The sequence below is a fragment of the Anser anser genome, assembly GCF_964211835.1.
Source record: "Anser anser genome assembly, chromosome: 2".
NCBI lineage: Eukaryota > Metazoa > Chordata > Aves > Anseriformes > Anatidae > Anser > Anser anser.
In genome coordinates, this window is record NC_139721.1 from 148,557,722 (window position 1) to 148,584,536 (window position 26,815).

The 26,815-nt window shown below is 36.5% G+C and overlaps 2 protein-coding genes across 6 annotated transcripts in view; one reads left to right on the plus strand and one right to left on the minus strand.

Moving 5' to 3' along the window:
• Positions 1-26,815, minus strand: part of CUL2 (cullin 2) — a 49,881-nt gene that overhangs the window by 14,359 nt on the left and 8,707 nt on the right. For 3 of the 5 annotated variants that reach the window (XM_083827332.1, XM_083827333.1, XM_083827334.1), the window contains exons 5-12: positions 17,797-17,902; positions 12,969-13,051; positions 10,202-10,288; positions 6,682-6,778; positions 6,480-6,590; positions 5,083-5,245; positions 3,784-3,908; positions 2,073-2,180 (exon numbers count right to left, since the gene is read on the minus strand). In XM_083827332.1, coding sequence (XP_083683458.1) covers positions 2,073-2,180; positions 3,784-3,908; positions 5,083-5,245; positions 6,480-6,590; positions 6,682-6,778; positions 10,202-10,288; positions 12,969-13,051; positions 17,797-17,902 — 880 coding nt within the window. The remainder of the gene's footprint in view (positions 1-2,072; positions 2,181-3,783; positions 3,909-5,082; positions 5,246-6,479; positions 6,591-6,681; positions 6,779-10,201; positions 10,289-12,968; positions 13,052-17,796; positions 17,903-26,815) is intronic. The other 2 variants (XM_083827335.1, XM_083827336.1) reach the window with 1 other exon arrangement.
• CREM (cAMP responsive element modulator) overlaps positions 14,385-26,815 on the plus strand; it is a 65,191-nt gene continuing 52,760 nt past the window's right edge. Inside the window, exon 1 of the mRNA XM_083827350.1 lies at positions 14,385-14,406. The gene's annotated coding sequence lies outside the window, so the exon portion shown is untranslated. The remainder of the gene's footprint in view (positions 14,407-26,815) is intronic.

Sequence of the window (26,815 nt, forward strand, 5' to 3'; positions counted from 1 at the left end):
ATCTGTTTGTGACTTTAGGTTCAAAATTCAGTAAGACTTAAACTAGCAAGAGTCCATGAAATTACTTCCTTGAGTTGCTATATCATGTTACAAAAAATTAATGCTCAAATGAACCTATGCAGAAAATATAATAATAATAATAATTATTATTATTATTAAGAAGAACTGACAAACGACTTTTTGTACAATGCCTCAATATTCCAGTATTTGACAATAGGTCCCTAAAATCCCTATGACAAAGGAATTCACTATTTGACAAGAAATATGGAAATCTGAAGCTTGGAGCACTCTTTTGTAATAATACTGGAGGAAACAACAGCAATTTTGATACTGACCATGAAAATTGGCAACAGATTAAGATTTTAAATATCTGTTGTAAAAAAGATCACTGAAGTGACGAACCGAAGTGTTTCAGGAAAAAGTACACTGCCTAGGTACCAGTAAAAGTAGCTGTCAGTCTCCTTTTACTCCACCTTCTGGTAGATGACTTTAGTTGCACTTGAGATGCAGCATGGTACTGAAATAAGCATTTGTTTTAAAATACTAAATAATTAATTTCTAAGTATCACAAAGACAGATGGTTACCTATCAATTGTATTATTGATATCTTTGTCCCTACGTTTTTCCAGACTAACCTTGGCTGAAACTTATCTAAAGCTTTGAATAAGACTAACTACAAACTCCGAATACTATAAACACCAGAAAAAAGAGTAATGAAATGTATGCATGCATCTTATGACTTAAAACTATAGATAGGAAAGCATTACATTCACTCTCCAGGAAAAAAGATACAATGATGTATCTCTAAGAGTGGGATATTAACAAATGGATAAGATCAAATGTTCTTCTCTGAGAAGGAACCACCCAGTCTCGCAAGAGCCCAGGCATGTTTTGCAGAATTAAATTATTATTATTATTAGAAACTAAATGTATAACACTTTGGAGTGTTATCTTAAATATTTTCATAGGTATGCATTCCACAAAAAAGGATGTCAAGCAGCTTTACTTAAAAATGCTTATTTAAATTCAAATGTAGTTGTCTCCTAGAAAATGTTACTGTGACCAGTGATTGAAGTGATATTATTTTCCAGATATTCTTTGTAGTCAGCTTGCAAAAAATCTAAACAAAGCTGCTCTGTAAGTAAGACTATCAGCATTCAGAGTTTAAGTGGAAGCAAATTCAAGTTCAAATGCATCTAAGAGTTATCACAGAATGGTTAGGGTTGGAATGGACCTTTGGAGGTCATCTGGTTGAAACCCCCTGCATGAACAGAGCCACCTAGAGCATAGTGCCCAGGACCACGTCTACACAGCTTTTGAAGGTCTCCAAGAAAGAAGACTCCACAGCCTCTCTGGGGTCCCATTCCAGTGTTCCATCACCTGCACGGAGCACAGAAGGGCTTCTGGTGTTCAGATGGAGCCTCCTGTGGGCCACTTTGTGCCCATTGCCTTTTGTCCTGCCTCTGGGCACCACAGAAAAGAGCCTGGCTCCATTCTGTTTGCACCCTCCTTTCAGGTATTTATAGATGTTGACAAGATCCCCCAGAGCCCTCTCTTCTCCAGGCTGAGCGGTCCCAGCTCCCTCAGCCTCTCCTCACAGGAGAGGCGCTCCAGTCCCTTCAGCATCTCAGTGGCTCCCTGTTGGACTCTTTCCATGTCTCTCTTGTACTGGGGGGCCCAGAACTGGACACTGTACTCCAGATAAGGCCTCACCAGTGCTGAGTAGAAAACCTTTTGCTGAGTTGCCAAACCTCTTGCAACACACAATTTGTCTATTCATTACCTTAAACTTATATTAAATGGGTCAGCTCCATTTTTGTGTTTTGATTTTTGCTTAAAAGGCTTCCTTTCAGTAAAATTTTAAGTATTACCATGTTTTTCTTTGTACATATCTATTTTTTTCCCCAGTACTAGAATTTCTTTCATATCATTGCATTTCTAAACTAGAAAAACTACATGAGAATTCTATCAATAAATGTGCTGATGCCCTGAAGAATTCTCATGAACCTGAAACAGGGTTCCACATTGATTTCCAATGCTTTTTTTTTTTAAACTTGATAGGTTAAAATTACCTTGTCAAGGGCACTCATAAAGTGTTGATCACCATTCAAAACTGTGTTGATAAGTTGAACAAATTTACTATGCACTTCCAAAACTGACTCCACAAACTGAGTTGGCATCTAAAAAGGAGATAAAACAGAAAGCAAGTTATTAAGAAAAGGGTTATTATTTACACACAAACATAATTATATCTACATTAGTTGTACATTTTTTTCTAATTATTCTTTCTGATAAAAAGTTAAAATCACTAATAATTAAGTCTTTGAGAGGATTGCTTCTGCAGTCATACTCTTGTACTAGAGTGCTTGAGCATGTTTTCAAATTAAAAAGTCTATGGCTACATTTAGAGTCAATCACACATTTGAGTCTATACTGCTCCGATGCTGTCTAATCTTTTCCATAACAACCTAACATAATTTATAAGCATTTTCAGAAATTGTTAACGCTAATATGCAAATACAGAAATCAAGGGGAAAATCCACTGAAATAAGGAAACTGTTTCTTCTACTGACTCTGAAGACAGAAAGCTGGATGAGACGTTTGAACTTTCCTACATAGAAGAACAGTTACCAATCAAATTTAGCGTGCCACATTTCAGCAAAATATTTTGTGTGGAACCAGCTAATGTGAATTCAAGGAGCCCCCACACAGATAATATAGCAGGCTGCAATGTAAGAGTGTGCAATGCACTCACCATGTCACTTGACTCCCCAAGTGCATTATCAGGTCACACAGCAGAAACGTGTTGATGCCAAAGCACTCCACCATAGTGGAGCCAAGTATTTCACGTTTTGAGTTTACCTACGTAAGGCTGTGAATTTTCATCACCCTCATGGGTCTGCATTGATTTCACTATGGAGACACTATTAGCTTGAAAGAATAGACTTGGTAAACTTTATTTTTTGAAAGCAAAATGTGCTACTAAATACTTCAGTCAGTTTTCTGAAGGTACAGAGGAGCTATGAGGAGTAAGCAGACTCCTGTGCAGTCAACAGAAGTTAGTTTACAACAGCCCATGTCTCTGTATTTTTATAGACAGAAGTACTGGATGGCTAAAGTCACTGTCCTACACTGAGCACAGATCTAGACAGCAAGATGTATAAATGTACAAAAGAGCTTCCATGTGGCATTTTTTTTTCTCTTCTGAACAGCAATGTTCAAGGAACAAAAATTGATTTCAGTAATTTAAATACACATAAGTTGAAAAAAAATTTAAACAAAAACACTTCAGTAGAGCAATTAAGCTACAGTATTTTCAAACGTCACATACAAACATGAAACTACAAAATTATTAGTGAAAAACACCACACCAAAGCAGGACAGGATGTTGAGTCTTTACAAATAACACATCGTTAAACTAAATGGTATCACTGGTTACTAATATATGAGAACAGCAAATGTCAGGGAAAAAAATAAAACAAAAGACGACACAAAAAACCACATACAACAAAATGACCTACTTGCCATGACAGCATTAAACAAGCAACAATGAAAAATATCTATCTGTAGTTGCTCTGGTTAGATCACAACAATCAACTCTCAGGATAGATATGTGTTGTACAGCTAAGATTGCTGATTGGAAACTACAATTTATCCATAAAGTTCCAACCCAATTTCATATAAACAAAATTAAAGAAACATAATATACTAAAAAGAAAAGGGTAAACATTTCATTAGGAATGTCAATCAAATAGGTAATTTCAGCTGCCTAAGGAAACTCACATTTTCCTGAGAAAGATTGCTGGTTGCTCTAAGGCCCTCATCATGGATATGGTTTTGTAGTTCCTGAATCATATGAGGTAAACCACTTGACACAGCACGAAGGAGAGTATACATATTTGCCATGTCTGTAACAGAGATACATTTTTATAGAATATGCTTAGAAACACTAAAAATCAACACTTAATATAGTATCATAATTTCACACACAACTTTCAAACACTGAAACAGGACCAACCGTTTTGAAAAAAATATTTAACATACACTGAATCGCCGACAAAAGAAGAAAAGGAAAGAGCAGGGCTAGTATCAGCATTTACTGAGTACTGCCATTGGGACTACATTACTCTTCCAATAGTGCGTATCTAGGATAGACTCCAAAAGAACAGGTAGCCTGGTAAAGAAAATTATTGTGCTAGTTTATTTTTAATCCTCTGCCTCCCTAAGTCTCCCTTAGCAGCAGCTGACTAAGATCAGTTTTGATGTCTTCTTGACATTGTTTTCCTTCAACGGTGGCTTGAGATTTTTCTCAGGTAAGAAAATAAGCAGTGGCTGGCTTTATTAAATTTATGTAAAAAAAAAAAAAAAAAAAAATCCAAGCCATGATCAATTGTGCAAAAACTCTTTGGAAATTTATCACTAGTATTAAATACATTCTGTCTGTGAAAAATAATTTGTTTCACATAATAGATACAATCCTCCATGCAAGAATAACTATTCTTTCAAGGGTAAAAGGCGTGTAGTCATCAGGAAGCTTTTTTTTTTTTCTTTAAAAAAAAAAGGCAGGCAGGGAATATAAATGTAAGAACATCTGCTTCTGTAAAAAAGGATTTGGGAGGGGAGATCACAAAATTCAGGACAATAAAAAGTGGCTATGGAAAGAAGCCAAAATGTTTTATAATCCTGACCCGTCAAATGAAGATGAAGAAATCTGTAAAGACAGAGCCATTGGTTTACAAATGAAAACACAAGCATAAAATATGATTAATTCTATAGGACAAAAGACTTCAGTGTGTTTTTAAGCTGACTAAGACAAGGAAAGGGAGAGTTTTGGCCAAAAGAAGGACTGTTAAAAGTAAAATGCAAAAGAAGGTTTAGACTGTATATTTGGAAGAACAATGACAACTTGAAAGGTAAAAGAAAAATCTCTTTTGGAATTTAATTGAGCTTTCTAGATGAGTAATATATATTAGCTGAAAATGCTTACGCGCATCAAAGGTCACTAAATAAAAATAATAAATCTCAATGCTAAATTAATAAAATAAAAAACACTTCATGCTTTTTGAGATCAGTGAGTCTTACCACTTCTTTTCTCTTGTCTGATAATATTGTGACATTCTGCATGTAGAAACTGCAAGTGATCTGCTACCATTCTCTGTTGGCATTCATGAATCACTTTGCCATATGAGCTGGGATGCAAATATTTCCGACACCGCATCTCTTCATCTTTTAATCTACCTAAAACCTACAGACAAGTTTTCAAACTGAGAGCAAATGAAATACTAACAAACAGCCTAGATCCATGAATATACAATAGTATAAATACATAGAATAAGAGACAGAATCGAGTAACCAAAAGGTAAACTCGCCCAAGATGCTGAATAATTGAATTTGCTGATTTGAATCAGGCAGTTACTGAATTAACATAATCTTCTATTTCTCAGTCACTACTAGAAATCTAATAGCATTCAATAGTCCTCAAAATTTCTTCTTCCTTTGACTTTGTGACCAATTTCTCCTACTACACTTCTTATTCCTTCTGAGAAAGTATGAATATAATATACATATATAAATATAAAAATCAAATTTCTGTTCTAAACCCATTTGTTTGTATGTAAATATGTATACATACAACATGTATAGATCTACACCTGAGCTATTCAGAAGAACTCTCTTTACAATCTCAATGAATGAAACAGGTATTACCATAAAAGAAGTCATGAATACTGACATAAAAGTATTTATAACCGGTGAATGAGGGGATGCTAGGGAGACTAGCACAGCTGCAGAGCACTAATGATAAGCAAGATAAATCTGCATTTCTTGCAGTTCAGTTGAAGCCTTAGCCTTTCCCTGAATTTCACCTCAGGTGTTCAACCATTACTTTATGCTTCCTACAGTTATAACCAATCTCCCAGCCTTGTCTTCAACTTTTCCATCTTGTTACTGTGAAAAGCACGGCATCAAGGACTGATTCTTAGTCTTATATTAATCTCTGCCTTCTCAACCAAGGTACAGGTACCAAAACTTGACTTCATAAACCGCAAAACAAAATTAGACCTACTTCAGAATATATAATCTTTAAAAAATGCTCTGTAACTACTCCACCATATAGTCTTCCCTAAACATTACACTGCTAAAACTCTCATCTTACAGATGAAGTGCTTTTATGAAAAACAGAAGGAAAACAAAAAAGTGAGGAAGCAATAAGGATCAACCTGCTGCTTTTTAAATATCTGTATTTATTTGTACTTTTCATGCAATTGGTTTATCATTTATTATAGATTGCTAGCTTCAAAATAATTTATCTAGGCAAAGTTTTTAATCTATATTCAGATAAAGCATGCCATCAGAATAATCTCAAACTGTAATAAAGCACAAGAAAGAACAAATATGGAACAGAACAGGAACACATGAATCATTTATAAATTGGTAATCTTGTATTTCGGTTACTGCACATGTACAAAATAATCTCTTACCTTCTCCATGTATTGTGAGCAATTTGACTCTTGCAATAAATTTGAAGCTTCTTGTTTATAATACTCCCCTGTTTCATTCAGAAAAGGACACTCAAAAATTTCCTGATAAAACTAAAAGGGAGATTTTTTTTTTAAGTGCAAATAATGCATATACTAGACTAATGTTCACAATTCAGAATATAAATCAGAAATGTGTATCTACCTTTAGGGGGAATTTTTTCTTATACTGTTCAACATGAACAAAGGAGTTAATAACCCCATGGATTACTTTCTGGTTTGGGTCTTCTCCACAGCGATCACTGAAACAGTCAAAACAAACATTAATGAGAATGGAGATATCTAGGTGTAACGAATCCGATAGCCTAATGAAATAACTTTGTATTAGATGAAAACATTTTCTAGTAAATTCCTCTGCTTAAATTGGCCAAAAAAAGAATAGGATTAATCTCAAAATAAATAAATACGCTGTTTCTTCTCTCCTGTATGTTTAAATTGTTGAAGTGGCAATTCATAAACTATTCACAAGCATTTGCAGAACGTGAAACTTCCAAATATTTGTTAAGGATTTAAGTATTCCAAACTACGTAGTCTAAGCAAGAACTTTAAAAGTTACATCAAGCTCCACCTTGTATCTATAGCCTTCATTGAACAGATCACTTTCACACTACCGTCTCTGCCATTAGAATCATTTTTGCCAACATCACACCAAGAAGCCTAGTATGTGCTTTTCAGAATATTTGCTATTCAATCAACATGCAGATGTCAAGTAGAACAAATAATGTACTTGGCACAATCTTTACTCATATGTTGGAAAAGAAAACCTTGCATTTTCCAGTCAATTTCTTAGCTTCAAGCGAGTGGGCTCAAATAAAGTAAATATACCCTTTAGTTCCATTCAGTTGAAAACGAAAGTAATAAAAAAAAAGTGTTTTGCACTGCAATTAGCAGTGATCATTCCTTTGCAAAGACTGGAAATAACAGACCCACTCAGAGCAGCAGAGGTACTCCTGAAACATGAACTGTTCTAAAAAAGACTACCTTTCGCATATACTTTGCCAAAAAAAAAAAAATATTCCTTAACTCCTACTTGTAGATAGGATTAAAATACCACTTTTAAAAAAGTATATTTACAGCCAAACATCCAAAGCTGTAATTTCAAATGCTTTCCATTTTTGAATACATATATACAGATATATAGTTGTAGATATAAGAACTTTACTGAGACTGCACTGAAAGAGAAAATCAGTTCTCTATTGGAAACTGTTGTTGGCTCAGGAGAGTCAGTCACAGGAATGACTTAAAAATTAAAAGGGGGGAAAAAAGCAAAGCCAGCATAAACACTTCAAATCCAAACATTAACATACACACATCTAGGCTGCAGGTGGAACGATGGAGAAATCATCTTTCCTTGCCTTTATTTTAGAATTGATGAAAAAAATACAGAGGATGCCCATGAGAAGCATCCTAGAGAGGTTTAACAGGGCAGCCACAGCAGCAGTTATTGCGTTACACACACCACACCATATTCCTATGTTCACATTACTGATTACGTGTATTGCTCCTACATACCACCGCATCCTAAGATCCTTAGATTTAAGCTCATGATGACTAGAAAGAATTTTCTTTCCCTGGGGGGATAGGAAGGTTTCCTTTGGTTCTGGCAGCTGAACCAGCACAAGAGGTCTGCTTTAGGGTACATGTAATCACATCCCACGTTCTTTCCAATACTCCTCTACTAAGTCTGGTTACGTGATGCATAGGTGGCAGCACCTCACAGAAGAGAAGTGTAACACTAGACCACGACCTGGAAGCAGTTCCGTCCAGGAGGTGGCAGGCAGCACAGTAAGGCTGCACAATGCATGAGCTCTGAACACAGAACAATGTCACCGAGTGCAGGAAGCTATGGGACCAGAAGTTAAACATGTTGGACAGCTGGGCTCTGCCAAGAGATGGTGCAACCTGCCTCCAGCATGCAGGTTTCTGGACCTGGAAAGCCAGGGGTGATACAGCACTGTAACTGAGTAAGAACCAGCTCCCCGCTGCTCAATTCACAGGCCACTTCACAGACCTTAGCTCATGTAGATGCTGGAGAAGAAGAGGCAGGAAAAGATCAGGACAAGGGAATTCAAAGGACAATGTACCATCAGAAAAAGTTTTGTGTTTTTTAATAAAATTAATAAAAAACGGTAGCAGATGCAGCTTCTTGCCTGGGCTGCAAGGGAGAAGACAGGCTTTAGACACAGAGGCCATACAGCATAAAGGCAATAGAGGAAAAGGATCGCAACGCAGAGCTGGCCTTCCATGGGGGTAGCTGGGTGTACACAATAAAAAAAGTAAGAATTGATGATCTGCTGTTGAATAGGATGGTAGTGAGGATGGGGTTGCCAATCAAATGATAAACTTGGAACAAAATTCTTAGTATCAGGAAAATTACACACTGCTAGATTCACCTGATTTCAAGGCCTTCAAAATTGTGCAGTTTTCCTTCAGAATTTTGTAGTTTTAATTGTTTAACTAAGATCACGTTATAACGCAGTAAAAAAAAAATAGAACGATTGCCAAGAAGTACTTAACAGATGCCAACACTCCCCATTCTTTTCCCCCACACTCAAAGAATTTTAAGCAGTTTAACCTAGGTTTCCTCTGTGTGTGAGCACTATACATCTACAGCAAAGTTGTCGCAAAATTTATTGACAGAACTGTGTTATAAACTTCATTATGAACCTGTCTTTCAGATGAACCTATTTTCAGCCACACAGTTTCCCAGACAAGCAGCATGTGTCTCCAAAGTATCATTCTTGTCAGTTGGGTAGCATCTTCAGGTTTTTATTTACAGTTATTGAACTCCTCAAGAAAACTTACAGAACAAATGGGTAGTTTCAACAAAACTTGATAGAAGTCTCAGTTGTTACAGAAGTTTCAAGTTTTATTGTTATAACAGTTGCAGTAATGAGTGTGTACTGAACTCGAATGAGACAAACTGGTGACCCAGGAGGTGGATGTTTATGCTGCATAGTTTCTGTGTAGTGGTAGCCAGCAGGCAGTACGGATGCGAATTTTTACAGAAGCAGCTGCCACGCAGTGTGAAGTAGGGATGTCACAAGACATTGTGGGAGGATGGAAAAGAATGAAAGAATAATGTTTGGTGGGGAAAATCAACCTAAAATATAAAGCACCAGAAAGAAAAGCTCCTCCAATTCTGCTGCTGATATGGTCCCCTTTTTCAAAATCAATGGAGAAAACTACAAAGCAAAAGCTCAAGGAAATTGTGCTGTTTTATTAACTCCATCTTTAGCCTTAAGACTAAAACTAACAGTAGAAGTTTAACACATACTGTACAGTGTACTATTATATCCATACTGAACATATTTAAAGGTCAACATACAATAATAAATCCTATATTCATTAAAAGAAGATTCCATTATTCAAGTGTTCTGCTGTGTCAGACTGATGGCCTATCTAAAACTACAGAATGTGCCATGAACCAGAAGAGCCTGTTTGGAACACTTTAAAAGAAATTATTAACTTCTAATAGATTTTCTTTCAAATGATACATTATTTGTATCAGCTTAGAGAGAAATAGGTTCAGTTAGTTAAAAAGCGTTAGTTGAGTTTAGTAGAGAAGCATCTCCTGGTTAGTCTGTGCTAATCACACCAACATTTGAGCTAGCACCTGCATAATTTCCAAATTATTTAAGAATTTCAGAGATGAATTTTCTCACAATTCGAGATCTTGTCGGCTTCCTGTTGTGTTGAAACAAAAATGCGTAAGTTGATATTCAGCTTGCCTTGCAGAAGGAGTGCTTGGGCTAGAGGGAGGGGGAAGAAAGTGTGTTATATTCAGAACTCTGTATTAAGAGAACTGTATTAAGAGAAGTGCAGTCAGACAAGACTAGCTTAAGTGCTTTAACAATTCTCTGCTGTTCAAGGGGGCTAATACTACTCCCTTTTGCTTCGTCACAGGCTTCTGGGTCCCTCTTGCACTGCTTTGGCACTCATCTAAGTCTTTGCTGAACTGATTCATCATGCCAATCCATAGAAATATTAAAACTAGACCTTGTTCTGTTGAACCACAAATCACTACTTGTGCTTCTTCATTTTCACATGCCCTGAGTGTTTAATTTTAATTTATTTTAATGGGTATTGTAAAAGTTTATAGCTTCTAAAAAAGCAGGTGTGTGTAAGAATTTAGTCAGTTTGTGTTTTGTTTTTTTCCCTTTAAATTCCAGTTCAATACATTCATAAAAACAGAAAGCAAAACTTGTGGCTTTGCTCTCCATATCTTTTCTGGTACAATAAAGATATAGTTAAAACATACTTCTATATACAGCCATTTGACTACTTCGTTGGTTATTAACTCTGTGTATTGTTGTATTCTATGCAAAATCTTCTGGTTATGAGAAGCTCAACTGTCCATCTATTTAAATTGTATTTTCTCTGTAAAATAAATTTTAATAAATTAAATCATGCATGTTTAAGTACTACACTAAAGACATCTGATGGATAAGTTTAAGTATATATATTAGTAATTTTATTAACTTTATTATTTATTTTAGATAACAATCATGCATATTCTTGTGCCTCTGATAGATGCACTTTATTGATATCCATTTCTTTAAAAACATTAATCCCTGATTTGCTGAAGTCAACACTAAAAGACATTTAACAGCCATTTGCAACAAAGACTTCGAAATTGCCTCTTGCAACATGCCTCAGCCAGTGGACTAATAGCAAAGAACAGTAACAGCACTACAGTTACATGCAAAGACGATCTTCAGAATACAAATAGCAATCCCCCCCTTTCACGGTATCAGGAAGAACAGCTGTAATACTAAGTTGTCTTATACAGTTCATTACATAATATACAGATCAAAAATGACTAGAACAAAATTAATATGGATAGTTAGATGGATATTTTTAGAAAAAAAGGTGTGTGTGTGGGGGGGTGGAATTACAGACCCAACTATTGTAGACAATTACTCAAGCTGCATTTAAAATGTTTAACAAATAACATTAGTATGTTACAGTCTCAAGATCTAACATCCTGTGAAGCTAATGACCTAAACATCCTTGCAAGGTCCACAGTTAGCCTCAAGGTAAATATATACCATTACTTTTAAGCAGCATCAGATGTTTGTTTAAAAAGATTTTAACACAGATTTCTGCTTCCACCACTAAGTGAAATATACAGATTGACCAAAACAAGCATTCAGCGTCACTGTGCTTGATGTAAAAAGGCAGAATTTTATTCACCATGAATTAGGGAATCTTCATTTAGTAAATATAAACCCATAGTACAATTGTTATGGTAAACATATGAAAGAAGCCACATAAGCACTGGCTACAAAGAAAGCACAGTTCAACAACCAAAAGCGAATAGGTCCTGGCTTCAGAAATACCATCTGAGAGAAACATCCTGCCAGTTATTGAGTCTTCAGAAATGTAATTCAGAAAGGAAAAAAATAAAAACATTAATACTGAAATCAGTCTTCCAATGCTTTATGGATACAGCTTTTTGCCTGACCAAGTCTGCATTCTAAGGTATCTCAATCTGCCAAATTAGCTCATTCTTTCAGTTTATATCATTAGCCTAGTCACCTGAGTCACTGAGGCATGCAATTCCTTAAAAAATCCCAGTCATTAGGCAACCCCAGAACTACCGTAACTAGCAGTAAAAGTGTAGAAACTGATAGAACTTAAAACTACACACAGCATCTGTAGTTGATTTCAAAATTTCTGGTTATTTATAAATAAAAAGATCTTACAGGAGCTAAATAGTACAAAGGTTTTAAATCAAAAAACTTAACAAGCCCTAACAACTTAATGGGGATACTACAACCATATCTACCATGGAATTACCAAGGACGTCAAGGAACAAAGATTCCGAAATAAAACAAATTCCCTTGAAGTCCAAAAATAATTATTTCCATTTCACAATTAATGTAAATCACCAAGAACATTAAATAAAGTCACTCATCTGAGCAACAGAAACCCAGATGCTGCGGATAAGCAAGAATTTGTTTTGAATCCCAGGCAAAGCAATGTAGCTTTTCTGTCTTTGGCAAATCCGTGCATAAGACCTTATGTTTACTGACAGCACAGAAACCATAAGCAGTCAGCATAAGATGGAGAAAAAGGCAAAAGACATCCTTTGGGCCCTGGAGAATTATCCCAGCTATTCCCCCATCACATTATTATTAAGACAGGTTGCTGAAACAGAAAAAAATCATTACACTTTGGTTACAGTAAATGAAGTTTTCTTTCTTCTCAGTCCTCTTCCACATACACAAACAGCAATCATATAGCTACATTTATAAAAACTGATAGAATAGCATTATCAGGCAAGAACATATCTTCAATTAAATCATAAACCAGTTTGGTCAAAGTGCTTAGACTTTTCGAAAGAAAGTAGTACGATAATACCCCCACTGTATCAGTAGTATTGATAATACCACACCACTGTGTAAAAGCAAAAAAATAAGGACTCACTTTTTGATTTCTCGGAGGAGCATCCGAATAAGGATGGCCTGTAGTGGCTCAATCATTAATTTTCTCCACATATCAAGAGCTAGCTGTCAGGACACAATACCACAAGTTTATATCAGTAAAAAAAGAAAAATACAAAGAAAAATAACAAAGATAACTCCCAATTCCCCATTCAGGATTTTAAAAATAAGTAACTTAAAAAATAAGATTTTAAAAATAAGTAACTTAAAAAGAAGAGGAGAATATCCAATGATTTTGTTTGGACACCCCTTCCACATCTGAAATGTGTGCAGACACACAATTACTAGCATAAAGCATAGAGAAAACATGAATGAAGAACACCATGTTTGCCCTGCAAATCTCAAGAACAGACCCCATTTTGTAACAATCACCCGTATTTCTAGAAATGGTATCAAATATCCTCAGCTGACAAAACAGAATGTCTCTTGGCCAATCTGTAAGAAGGTAGCATAAAAGATACAGATCCCTTGTATCCAACACAACACCTCCACATTAAGATGCATACAACTTAAGCAAAACCACTTGCAGGCTAGTATTTGATTTAAATGGAATTCAAATTACTTTCACAAGAATTCCAGATGAATCTGTGACCCTGTCCTTAGCATATCACTACAAGGATCAAACTGTCTTGAATATTTCAAACTCTTGTGGATATAGTAATCACTCCCAAAACATGCCATTTTTATAAACATGGCTGCAATTGTTCATATGAGTTTTTGCAACAGGGCAGTCAAAAATCAGATGTGAAGTCCAAAGGGGATAACGTGATCCCTGGTATGTGGGGGAAAGACCCCCACATATTTGAGACTTCTAAAAACACCTGCCAGTAGGGGGTAACCTGGGAAAGACTGAACTCCCCCAAACCAGTGAGGACAGAGGCAGTTTGCTGCTAAAACAACCTTTGACGCAACTAACGGCTCCCTAGCTGTTAAACTTGAAATATCGGGGAGGTATGTCTTAACTGAAAGTAGGCATCTAGCTACTAAGCATCCAATCTGATTCACTCTGCAAAATAAACCTTCCTTTTAAAGACCAATTTGTAAGAGCTTCAAGCTGTCTGCTGGAATTTTCTTGTGTCCTGGTTCCAGTTAGGACAGAGTTAAGTAGCTCATAGTAGCTGGTAGGGTGCTATGTTTTGGATTAGGATGAGAAGAGCGCTGATAACATGCTGATGTTTTAATTGTTGCAGAGCAGTGTTTACACCAGGCCAAGGACTTTTCGGCTTCTTGCTCTGTCCTGCCAGCGAGCAGGCTGGGGGTGCAGCAGGAGCTGGGAGGGGACAGACCCAGGACAGCTGACCCAAACTGGCCAAAGGGGTATTCCATACCATCTGACGTCATGCTAAACAATATATAGGGGTGGCTGGCCGGGGTGGGGGGGCCGGCTGCTCGGGAATAGGCTGGGCATCGGTCAGCGGGTGGTGAGCAATTGCATTGTGCATCACTTGTTTTCTTACACATTATTATTGTTAATACTATTACCATTATCACTATTATTATTATTATTGTTATTATTATTTTCCTGTCTTAATAAACCGTCTTTATCTCAACTCACAGGCTTCACTTTCCCGTTTCTCTCCCCCCATCCCAGAGAGGGAGGGGGGAGGGTGAGCGAACGGCTGTGTGGTGTTTAGCTGCCAGCCGGGTTAAACCACAACATCTTGTCAAGCAAACTACAGACAGATCAAGCCAGGAACCTGGTCTATCAGTTCAGGAGACCTTTTTGTCCTTGAAAAGAGGAATTGATCTTACTTCTCCACCTAAGACTGACAATACAGAACATGGCAGTTTCCTCCAATTTCCAGAATTTGTTCCCCTGTGATGAAGGAAAAAAATAGAAGACAGCCTACCTACCTTCTAGCTCAGGACTCCCCTGAGTCCTCTCCCTCATTAAAAACTCAGAACTCTGAAGTCACTGACATGAGCTCAGCTCAGAAAAAGCAATACCCTTCATAAAGCATTCATAAAATATTAACAAAAAATATCTCATTTTGCAAGCACTACCAGGCTACTTTCATAAACCGATTTCATCCCGTTTTCCTAGTACGAGAATTACTGAGCGTCCGGAACACCTTCTGGAATGATAAAATGTTTGAGGCCATGTCGATATGTATCTCATACATACTCCCACAGTCTCTCGTATGTTCCTAGTGTTACATACTCCAGAAGAACCAAGCAGGCATGTACTCTTGTTTAAGATTATTGAAATGCTCCCAAAGTTTCATGAATACATATCAGTGATGTTGAGACAGAAACTTAAAAGCACATAGAGAATTCTGTTTCTACAAATTCTAAATACTGGATATTATTTTTGTAACTTCATCATGAGACTGAAAAGATCTATACATAAAATACGCCCATTTGTTCTTGAATAGATAAAGGACAGATCATCTCAGTCATCCAAAAATGTTTAAGTGATAATTCCGTCCATTCTAAAGTGATGAACATCGGAGATACTTTTGTCAAAGCCCCTAGTGTAATCCAATGAATACAAGGCAGAATCCTAAACAGGAACCACAATGAAAGAAAATGCTTTCAAAACAAAGACTTGATACATTTGGCCAATGCCTTGCAGATCAAGAAATGTGAACCAGTTTTATTTCTGGAGCACTGAATTCACCAAAAACAGCCCTAAGTAGTTTAAGTGCATTAAATTATGCGTGTAGGACTCCAATCTCCACTGCTTTGCAGAGCAAAGGAGTAACTGCTATAAATCTACTCCTACATCAGTAACGAACAAAGATTAACTTCACTGCCACAGGACCCAAAATTTACCTCCTACTATTACAACTTACGAAGACAGCATTTGTAAAGAGAAATGGAAAGAATAGTGGCGAGTGAGATGATAAAAAAATGGTTAGTAGAATTTTAGACACCATCCAGAACACCTTTGTCAAAACCCATAGGCTGTCTGGTGAAGCTTAAAAACCTTGATTCTCCCCTTAACCTACCGAAATGATGAGCTACAGATATACTGTACTGTCCAAGCTGGGAAGCTTGAAGAAAAGTGTCATCATTCCTCTCCCCCATGATTCCATAAATACGAGGAAAACTAGATAATCAAAAGATGAATTATCTGCTGTTTATTCTTTTTTGGTAAGTACATCCTAGGGCAGAGAGCTATGGACAAAACGCAGAATTGCTACTACCATTCTTTGGTTGATACTTCAGAATGGAGCAGAGCACAAATTCCTAGCCCCAGGGAGCTCAGAATAGCCCAGAACTATTCCCAGTCCCAAAAGCAGCTGAACTAACATAGTCATTTGCACAGAGCTAAGGACTACCTCCAACAATTGTGGAGGAGTCAATTAAATCTCAGCCTATGGAGATAATGAAAAATATGTAGTGCATTTTGAAGACCGCACAAATAGCACAGAATTACGTGCTTCCAAGCGCTGATAAGCTCTTACAGATGACACTGATTAGAAAACCCAGGTGACAGTACAAGTAGACCAGAGAAGTATTTCCTTTTCTAAACTGCCTTGATTTGAAGTGTATCATGTTGCTGGTATTTTTTCCAGCCCACCCATAATCTGTCAAAGAATTAGCAACTTCAACTGGCAATGTCATCTTCATCAGGATAGAAGATGCTTCCTCATGCATCACATTCTCTCTGCTCTTAACTAAGACAGCAGAGATCTACTTAAAACAATGAAATCTAAGAGCTAGAAGGACAGTAAAACTTAAAGGTCCAGTTCTGACATTAGAAAAAAAAGGCTTCTAACTTTCCAAATCAAGAGAGGAAGAAGTATTTGCTTCCTTTTTAGAGAAAAACCATAAATTTAGAGAGGAAAGGAAAAACCACCACACCACTTTGAGTGTTAATAGAATAAATTAATCCTCCAGCTAGCACTGTGTATTTGTCACAGAAGCAAAGCAAGCAGATACACAAAAAAGTATTCAAAATTAAAGTTTCTATTCAACTGTGGTTTTGTTCCAATTCATACTCAAGTGGTGTTTTCAAAGTCTTCCTAAAGACATACAAAAATATTCTGTTGTGAAAAATCTGAAAGAAATTTTCTACTGGGAAATTTTCATTTTACTTTCTTTCATTTCAGGGCTTCTTGGCTGCAACAGTAGCCACGAAGTGACAGAAACAATGTATACTTCACTTCCCCAAAGCCGAATTACACAGGGTGGTGGTATCTCAGAACATACTATTGACTTTTTATCATTTTACAGATAACTAAAAATGAGCCTCAGACTCTCCAACTTACATAAGCCAACTGTAGTTGTCAACACACTTGTGTTTATTCCAATTTTTTTTTAATGATAAGCCCTCCCTACATGATATTTAAGTGCACAGAAGGCCTATGTTTTCTTCCAAAATCTGAATTGTTACAACTGAAGCACAAGAGAGCCTGCACTTAAAAATAAGATGTTCAGTATTGCTGAAGACTCTACTCTCAAAAAAGCTGTAGCACTTTGCGACAACGCAAAATATAAGTCTAAAAGTAATATTTCAAAGATTTCCCCAAACAAAAGTATTGCCTCTTTAAAATCTTTTCTAGATGATAGTGCCACATGGAAAAAAACAATTTTCCCCAATAAGAGGTATCATAATACTTTGAACTGAAGTTCTGCAACAATCTTCACATTTGCTTTCTACCCTCCACCATAAGTCATTACACACGTGTGTGTTTATATATATAAACATCAAAACTGTATTCTCATATTCCATAGGATTCAATACTTGTATCTTCTACTTTAATTAATTACTCAGATTCTGTGACACACAGAAGTCAAAATTTGAAAGGACCAAGCTGTGCTTGTAGTGCAGCTGAACGCAGTTGATATTCGGAGATACCTACCTCTCCTATTTCCATCAATGGTTCGTTCATATCCACCCCTCCATAGCCATACTGAAGATCAGCTTCTGTCAATTTGTTCTTCTTAATAAACTGTGTATTGAGGTACCTATACAAATAAACACATTCTAATCAAAATATGGAAAAAATTGAGCTATTAGTTTTTAAAAATAAATTTGGAATTCTGGAATGTCTTCTACATCACAAAAGATAGCCATGATATTGGTTAAAAGTGGTTATCTGTTGAAAGTTCTTAAAATACAGATGACTTGAATATCGAAGAACCTTATATCATGTTAAAGCAGTACTGCGGTAGTAATTGAGATATTAGTCTGATAGATCTCTCTCAGCATTTTCTTGGCAAGCAATATACTTGTGTAAGGATCCACAGAAAGTGTAGAAGAAAGTTCCCAAGTATCATTTTTTTTTGCACCCCCCCCCCCCCCTTTAAAGTAAAATGTGTTTTCTACCTATTCTGCTTATTACTTTGCATTGCTCTCAGTCTAAAACACCATCTGTTTCACTGTACTTCAGGTACAATGATTTATGCAATTATTCTTATTTTTACTACTCCACAGACGTCATCATCTATTTAAATTAAGAATACATTTTCTACTTCGGAAAAATACATAGTTTACGCAATCCTGGCTAGCTTCAGCATCCCAAAGGGGAATGCTTATAACAACAAAAAGCTACATCCTAAAAATCAATGATTATGAGAACCACTTGAAAGTTACATTGAATTATTGAAAACTCCATTGCCTCAGCCAAGGCAACACGTAGCACAATGTACAATGAACTATAATCTAGAATAAAAGACTGACAGGCTAAATCAATTCAATTTGCATTTGTTTTCCTGCTAGTATTCAAAACTATGTTCTCATGTATGCTGAACTCCAACTGTTTTGTTGACAAAGGTGAACTAGAAGCACTTCGGGGGAATCTAAATGGCCCTTCCAGTAGTACTCAGCAACAAAATCTGCTGAGAAAAAATGCCTGTCATTTTGAGATTAAATCCTTCTTATAGTGGAACTGCGTGGACGATTCAAAGATTAAGACTCACGCACATTCACTTGCCATAGATATGTGCTATAGATATGTGCTCCTTTCAGTATTTTGATTTTTTTTTCTGGGAAGCAATCCAAAAATAACGTCAATTTTAACACGGTCAATTTGTTAGGTAACATCCCTCCCTCAGATCATGGTAACTGCAACTAGCAAATAGCTGTATCATAAATTTTAAAGAGAAGAGAAGAACATGCATAAATTAACCTCATGAACAGTTATATAGAAGAAATGTTATAAATACCTTTTAAAATTATTTTTTATTTTAGGATTCGATATTTATTATCATATGCATAGTTTTTAGAAAGAACAGAAAACGGCTTTTGCACAAGACCTGATAAAACATCCATCTTAATTCTCAATATTCCTCAAGAAGGAATACAGTAGCATTTTCAAACAGAACCGTTCTCCCTCTCCTGAAGATTTTCTAATTAGAATTAGAAATGGTATTAGAATTTTCTAATATCATTTCTCATAACTACACTTAAAATATCTATGTTCTTGCTTAAATGAGCTAACTAAGAAAACTTAAAATGTCATATCCATTTAGTAGTTCTAAGATGCCTGGTTTCAGACACCGAAGAGAGCCCGATTACCAAAGCACTTTTAAGGGATGCTGATTTCAGAGGCTGTACCAGGCTAGCGGTGTCTGAACGCTTTGGGTAGGAAGGTAAATGACGAGCAAGAAAGACAAGGAGAAACACACTACAGAAACCTCCAAACTTGAAAGAATTTAGCCACCAGCATACAAAGAATGAAGACTGGTGATACCGCAGTGGTGACAAACTGGAAAACAGTGGGCTAATCTCCTTTCAGACCCCACAGAGTACCAAAACCCACACTGCTACCATCAATCACCATCATAAATTTTCAAGTACTAGTCTCTGTGGAAGGCTCCAGTCCCACCACTTCACGTAAAGCGTGTGTGGACATGCAGAACAGTTAGGCCTTAGTAGGCCTTAAGCAGGCACGTTCCTCATTTTTGTTACATGGGGGAAAGTCAGCCGGTACCATACTACTTGCTTTTTTAGCCAGCTTAAAAGGAAAAAGTCCTATGCTCTGCCTATTCACAGCACATGCCTTCTCAACAATCGCAGACCAGGCAATTGATTAAACTTAAAACTAGTGTAACCACAAGTAAATAGATGAGTTTAACCAAGATGAAGTACTTCTTTGCAGACCTATCTAATTCACCAAAAAAGAGGTGGAAAGAAGCAGACAGGCAGAACCACTCTTTCGAGAACAGCTCAGAAATACTGAGAACAAACTTGCCTCTATTTCCCTTCCACTTATCTCACCATCAGCTCCCAGCACAAGCAAATAACTGAAAAAGATGTGCAAACAGTATAATCTCACATCATCCTCTCCACTGAAGCGATAAGCCATTTTTCACCTTGAATAACTACTCAAAATACTTAATCTGCATTTCTTACTTGTAGAAGACAACCCGTGAGGTTCATCAGTAACTTACTTCAGAGACAAGGACTAGGTACAAATTGATAATAGCAGAAAATACCCACAGACTCTTACTGCTATTGAGATACAACTTTCAGGTGAAAATTTGGAGTACCTGACCACACAGCTTCAGGCTCAACTATTTGAGAGTACACCTATGCAGGCTTATGCTATATTATCTAATAAAGAAAAATGTAAAAACGAAACAAAAGAACAAAAAAACTTTAAGGTTTGTTTCCTTTCACAGTGTTAGCGAAGCAATATACTTTTCAGTACCCAAACCTCAAAACACACCCTCTGAAATATTTCACTCCAGAAAAAGGTTAAAACAGTTCCAAAAGTGTTACAGGAGTCATTTAAAACCATCACCTATTTGACAGTGGAATACTGAAAGCCAGTGTTCCCATCTGAATTACCAGTTAATGTCAGGAAAGTGTCCAGTAAATACACACACATTTTGGAGCAAAATTTTTCAGATTAAAGGCACCCGATAATTCAACAGATAAGTCCTTTAAGAATTTTAGCAAAAAATTAAACTGCAAACATTAATTTAACAATTAGAAGGGTATCTAATTACTGGGACAGACTGCCAGGTTACATGGAAACTTTCATGTATTTGGTATTTTTAGATCAACCAAGGGCAACAATCTATCCAGAGATCCCTGTTCTAAATACAGCGACCACATTCCCAAATCAATGTTTCCAAATCACAATAACACGCAATGTCCTTGCGGATACAGACTTTGCAAAGCCTTGTCAGAAGGATTAGTTGAACATACATATTTTTTCTTTAAACATGTTACGTGGGTTTAGTGATTTGAATTGCACACTCCTGGATAAGAAACAAATATTAGCATTGGCAAAATAGACGTTGTGAAATTTAGCCCGAATATAATAAACCCAAGACTGTACCCGTCTCAAGACAACTCCTTGTAATTTTCTATGTTCTCCATCATAAATCCGAAAAAGTTTACCTTCATTAAATCTTTGTCCACCCATGACAGGACACCACAGAACAACACATTTCTAGAAGTACCATACTTCTTTAAGCAAAAACAGTGAACCCTTCCTGTTCAGGTTATTTCCTTCCCAAAAGCTCTCCAAACGTATGGAAGAAACTTTTGAGTAATGGTTTTTTTTTTTCCTCCGAACTTGCCCCCACTTACATATTACATATTTTAACCTTAAGCAGCATCCTCTAGGGTGCAAAATAAGTAAAATCTGTGCAAGGAAAAACATGTTAATTGACAATGAAATACTATTTATGACCAATTGTCAATCATTCCTCTAAATTAAAAAGAAAGAAAATAGTTCTAGCTCGATCTCTCCGTTTTCAGTTTAAAGTACCAACCCTAGTTTTCACACTTAACTGGCAAATAAGACAAGCAGCTACTTCGAGAACTGTTTTCTATACTGATCCTCAAAATGGCACATGAGCTCAGCAGGACAGTATACAGAAATAAACTCAATCAAGTGCTGAAGAAATTGCTTTAAGAAATTTGCATCAGAAGTGCAACAATGTGAACAATTTTCACAAATTGTTGCAAGTGCTCATGGATAAATGGATAAAGAGCCTACACGACAATACCATCCACTGTTCTGAGGCATAGGAGGCAATTAAAGCCATAACTAATTAGTCCTAATTATTATAGATAGTTTCAGAAGAATGATTTATTTATTTATTTAACAAATAAACTGCTTTGCAAGCTACTGAACATATAGGCATATACATTTACTAAGTACATGGCAAAATTATAAAGGGGTACATTACTGTACAGCAGCACATAGCAATCTTATTAATGCTTTCGATGATTTGCATGCGCTTTCATATGCACTTATGCTTAAAACCAAAAATTTCATTCTTGATATTTCTGCTTTTTGAAAAAGGAAAAATCTCCAAGATCCAAGAAGTTTGTTTTTTTTTTTTTATCTCGACTGTCACCCCAGTCAACAACAAAACAAAAAGTGGGAAAGGGTTCTTTGAACATAAATTATTCTAAAGCCCACAAAACACTTGAAAAAGTCTTTACACACTCTTTTCTAAGAAAAAACACTTTTTTTTCTATCTTTTCAGTTAACATGACAGAACTGTCAAAAAAACACCAGAAACACCTACTACTGGTGTCAGAATAAACAGTCAAATTTTAAAAATAAAATATTCAAAATTTTATATATAAAGAAAGGGTTACTTGCACTCATTCCTTAAGGAGGTTTTACCTCTTGAGCTGGAAATGCAATACAGCAACAAACTAGGGACTTAAACAGAAGCTCGACATGACTAAGTCTGTGATAGCAAAGGGGGTGTACAGGAGTGTCCCGAGGGAGGTAGGGAACACCACTGCAAGGTCACACACTATCATGTCTGAAAGTCTACGACAATCAGGGGCAACACCTAATGATTTAAAAAAAAAAAGAAAAAGGCAGAAGGATCTGGGGAACTCCACCAAAGTCACACCTCAGTCCCTGGGAAAATAGCAGAGAACGCTTGAAAGTCATTTCTAGTTACAAGATAAGAAAGCAACTGGGAACAGCTAGCACTGATTTACCAATTGCAAATCACACCTGAGTAACTTGAAATAGGATGAAATGGGACTGTGGATGAGGGGAGAGCAGTGGATTTTATTTACCTTTGGTGTAGCTATCCACAAAGCCTTTTATAGTATCATTGTAACCACACAGGAAGAGGCTGGATCATGGACTACAAGGCGGGTGACCTGTCAGACTGGAAAGGCAGGGGTCAGCGGTGCTAAATCCACCTGGGGACCAGATGCAGACAGCATTGTGGGTGGACACTAAGTCAGCAAATTGCCATCGCAGCGTTGACAATTAACCACTTCCTTTGCGACATCAGCAAGAGAGTCACCAGCAAGTGGAGGGATGCCATTGTTCCATCAGCGCTGTCCAGAGCACACCTGGAATGTTGGCTTGAGTTTCAAGTACCCAAATATAACAGAGGTTGACAAGTGGGAGTCCAGAGAAAGCCCAATGAAATAGAATCATTAAGGTTGGAAAAGACCTCCAAGATCATCTGGTCCAACCGTCCCCCTACCACCAGTATCACCCACTAAACCACATCCCTAAGCACCACATCCAACCTTTCCTTAAACACCCCCAGGGACGGTGACTTCCTCAGCACGAGACATACCAAAGATGAAGATAAACTCTCCTCTGAGGAGCATAGAGGAAAGACAAGAAACAATGCACACCAAACACGTGGGAAAATTTCTTAGAATGAGAGTATAAGTATGATGCACAGAAAGTTGCAAAATCTCTGTCCCTGTAGGAGCTCAGAATTCAACTCAACAAAGCCTTATGCAACCTAGTATACCTTTGAAGTTAGTCCTACTCCAAACATAAGGTTGAACTGGGTGACCTTCAGAAGTTCCTTTAGACCTAGTGTTTTTTTTTTTTAAAGGAAAAGTCACCATTACATGTTTCAGTGAAAACATTCTTCATGAGAGTTACACTAAAAGCAGCAGAACCACTCTGCTTTATACAAGCAGGATGCTTTAATGCATCTAGCAATACAGATATACAAGTTCTTAGCACTCGAAATTTTCATAATCCTATCTGTTCTGATTCACTTTTAAGCACAGATGAACTATTCACTGGTTGACAGACCTGTAAAACAGGGTTAAGTCATCTAATCACAATTGGAGCATTAGCTAATAAATGAAAGCCACTTCAACATGACAAAGCACTGCAGATAATAAAAATGTTGTGACTTCAACAGTTGTAACAAGACGATGAGATCATTAATACATACCTGACGTGGAAGTAATCTTCCAAAGGCTACAAAATGCTATAGCTTAAAATGAAGGCAGTCCTTTCAGTTGAAATCTCAATAGAAAAATATTGTTCAAGTTAGGTTTGAAAAGCTGAAAGGACTTATTGTTTAAATCTTTCCCGTATTTATTAAGTTACATATCTAGTAAGAAGGACTAAGAACAGCAGCCTCTTAACACTTAAAAAACAAGAGAAGGGACTGGAACTAACGTCAGTTTGAATTATGTGATGGGTTACTTAGGGGTTGCAAGATATCTCATGTAAAGTGAGAAAAAGATCCAGATAAGGCTGAAGACCTAAAAATTACTACAGATGAATATGCTGGTATCATTACAAATGCTACAAAAAAGACAAGATGGAACAAAGCAAAAACTGATATTTAGAAAAAAGCAAACAACCATTTAAATGAAAATCAATTTGCTGGGTATGAAACCCCCTCAGTTGTTTGAAATAATGATACACGAAACAGAATTTGTACAATTACCTGTGAAAACAGTTACAGCACCATGACACAGGTAAGTGTCAATGTCTAGCACCGCTTTTGTCTATTGTTAATCTGCTAATAATAAATCAAACCCTACAGTTTAGTCAACATCAAGTGCTCCTTATTCCATCAGTTTTATCATCTTGGGTTAAGTCAAGTGTGTGTGGGATTTGAATTTTTCAAATTGAATTCAAATTTGTTTCCTTAGGAAAACACAGCCAGGAGGGGTGGGAGAAGAAATAAATATATCAACCACATTTTAGTAGTATTTCAAATATTATCTATCAAAGTAGAAGGATTAAGAAGACATGCAAGCCTACTTAAATTTTAAAGGTACCTATTTAAAAAATATTATTAACTTTGGATCTATTATCTTTATTACCTTTGGATCTATTAACTTTGGATCAATTAATTTTCATTGCTGAAAGAATTATACAAATTAGATCCTGGGATAAAACTGGAGTTAACTAACTTATGCTACCTTCTTGAGAGCAGGAACACAAGAAAACAACTCCAACTAGTTTATAAAAACAGAATATCAATTTATGGTCTTCAAAGGTATTTTCAGCAAAAACATTTTCTTGGAAAATGAAAGAGTGACATAACACTTAATGAAGTGCTTCCAACGCATGAAAGCTATTATGACTCTACTAATCAAGGCCTGAATTATTTATTGCCTTCACTTAAGAGTGTCTTTCAGTTCCCATTACAAGGTGTGTTTTATCATAGAACATACAGTCATACTTCCACAAAGTCATACCCTTTATAGACTTTTCAAAGATACTACATGACAAAACTCAATCTCAAAAGAAGGAAAGAAGATACAAAGCACTCCACTAAACTTTAAGGTAAAATTATTTCCAACAAATTATCTAATGTTAAGTAATTTTTCTGGACCAAAATACTATATGCAAAGTCTGAAGAGTTAGAACAGACAGAGAAGAGTTAGAATAGACAGAGCTGACATGAAATTAACTACACAGTTTAAAAATTTGTCATCACTGAATATCATTACACAGTTACTGACCTTATATATACTTACAGGTGTGTTTGTATGCACAGTAACTGTTACAGAAAAGCAAGCCCTAGGTTGTTTAGAAGTAAAACAAGAAAGCAGGTGCACACTGCTGGAAAAGTATTTTAATTTGTTGGTTTAGGACCAGAAGCACCCAAGAGCTCAGATAAAACTGTTACACAAAGCAGAATCAATGAGATTCCTACACACTAAATGGAACTTCCCCCCACCCCCCGCCCCGTATCAACCCTCCAATTATGTGAGACTCCAGCACATCCATTCCCAGTCTCCTAGAGGTCATTTAACAGATTCTTCAAGGTAACAAACAGTTCTGCTAGAGTAGTGGTAAAGGTCTTGAAGCTCTTTGTAAATCCTTAAATCATATTGTCTCATGTTACCAAACACAATATTAGCAGTACCTCATAAGTTATATTTACTTGCTGGGTATCACAAGCATAATGGACACTAGTATGTTCAAACTGCAGCCAGACTGGAACTGAAATTCAAATCCTAGTATATCTAAAAACATCTCAATATAGTTACAATTCTGTCAGTTCATGCAGGAGCCGGTTTTATATGCTTAAGCTATCACTAGTAGCAAAGAAACACACTCACAATTCAGGCAACATTAAAAGTACAAAAATAAAAGGGACCAGCTGTATTTTTATTTGCAGACTTGGCTATAATTTATTTTTTTTAAAAAAGTAAAATTTATTTTCTGTATAGAGTCTATCAGCTTCTGAAACTCTCTGTAAGGAGTAAAGAAAGATGTTCATTGTCTCTAAGACCTGTAGCCTTAACATCCACCTGATAAGACCCCAACAGTACTTAGCCTTGTGAGAAAGGCTCTTCTAGAAGGGAGAGGTATGTTTTTTGCCAAGGTACATGGCCAAGGTTTGAAATAAACCATGCTGGTTCAACAGGACGCTTCAGTACAATGCCATCATGTAGAAAAATACCGAGTATTACAAGCTGCTTCACTACAGAGCTCGTTAGCGCTGACATATTTGGCACTGGAACATCAGAAACAACTAAAGTAGGCTATACTAGTAATAACAGAATTGTAGGAATAATCTTGGATAATTACTTTAGTGGTAAGGAGCAGTACACAAAAAAAACTGTTGGAGCATTATTCCTGTTTTCTTACGTTCTGCTGCTATAACTACATTTTCTCCAAAACTCACCTGGGGCATATACACCTCTTGCTCTCTTTAAAC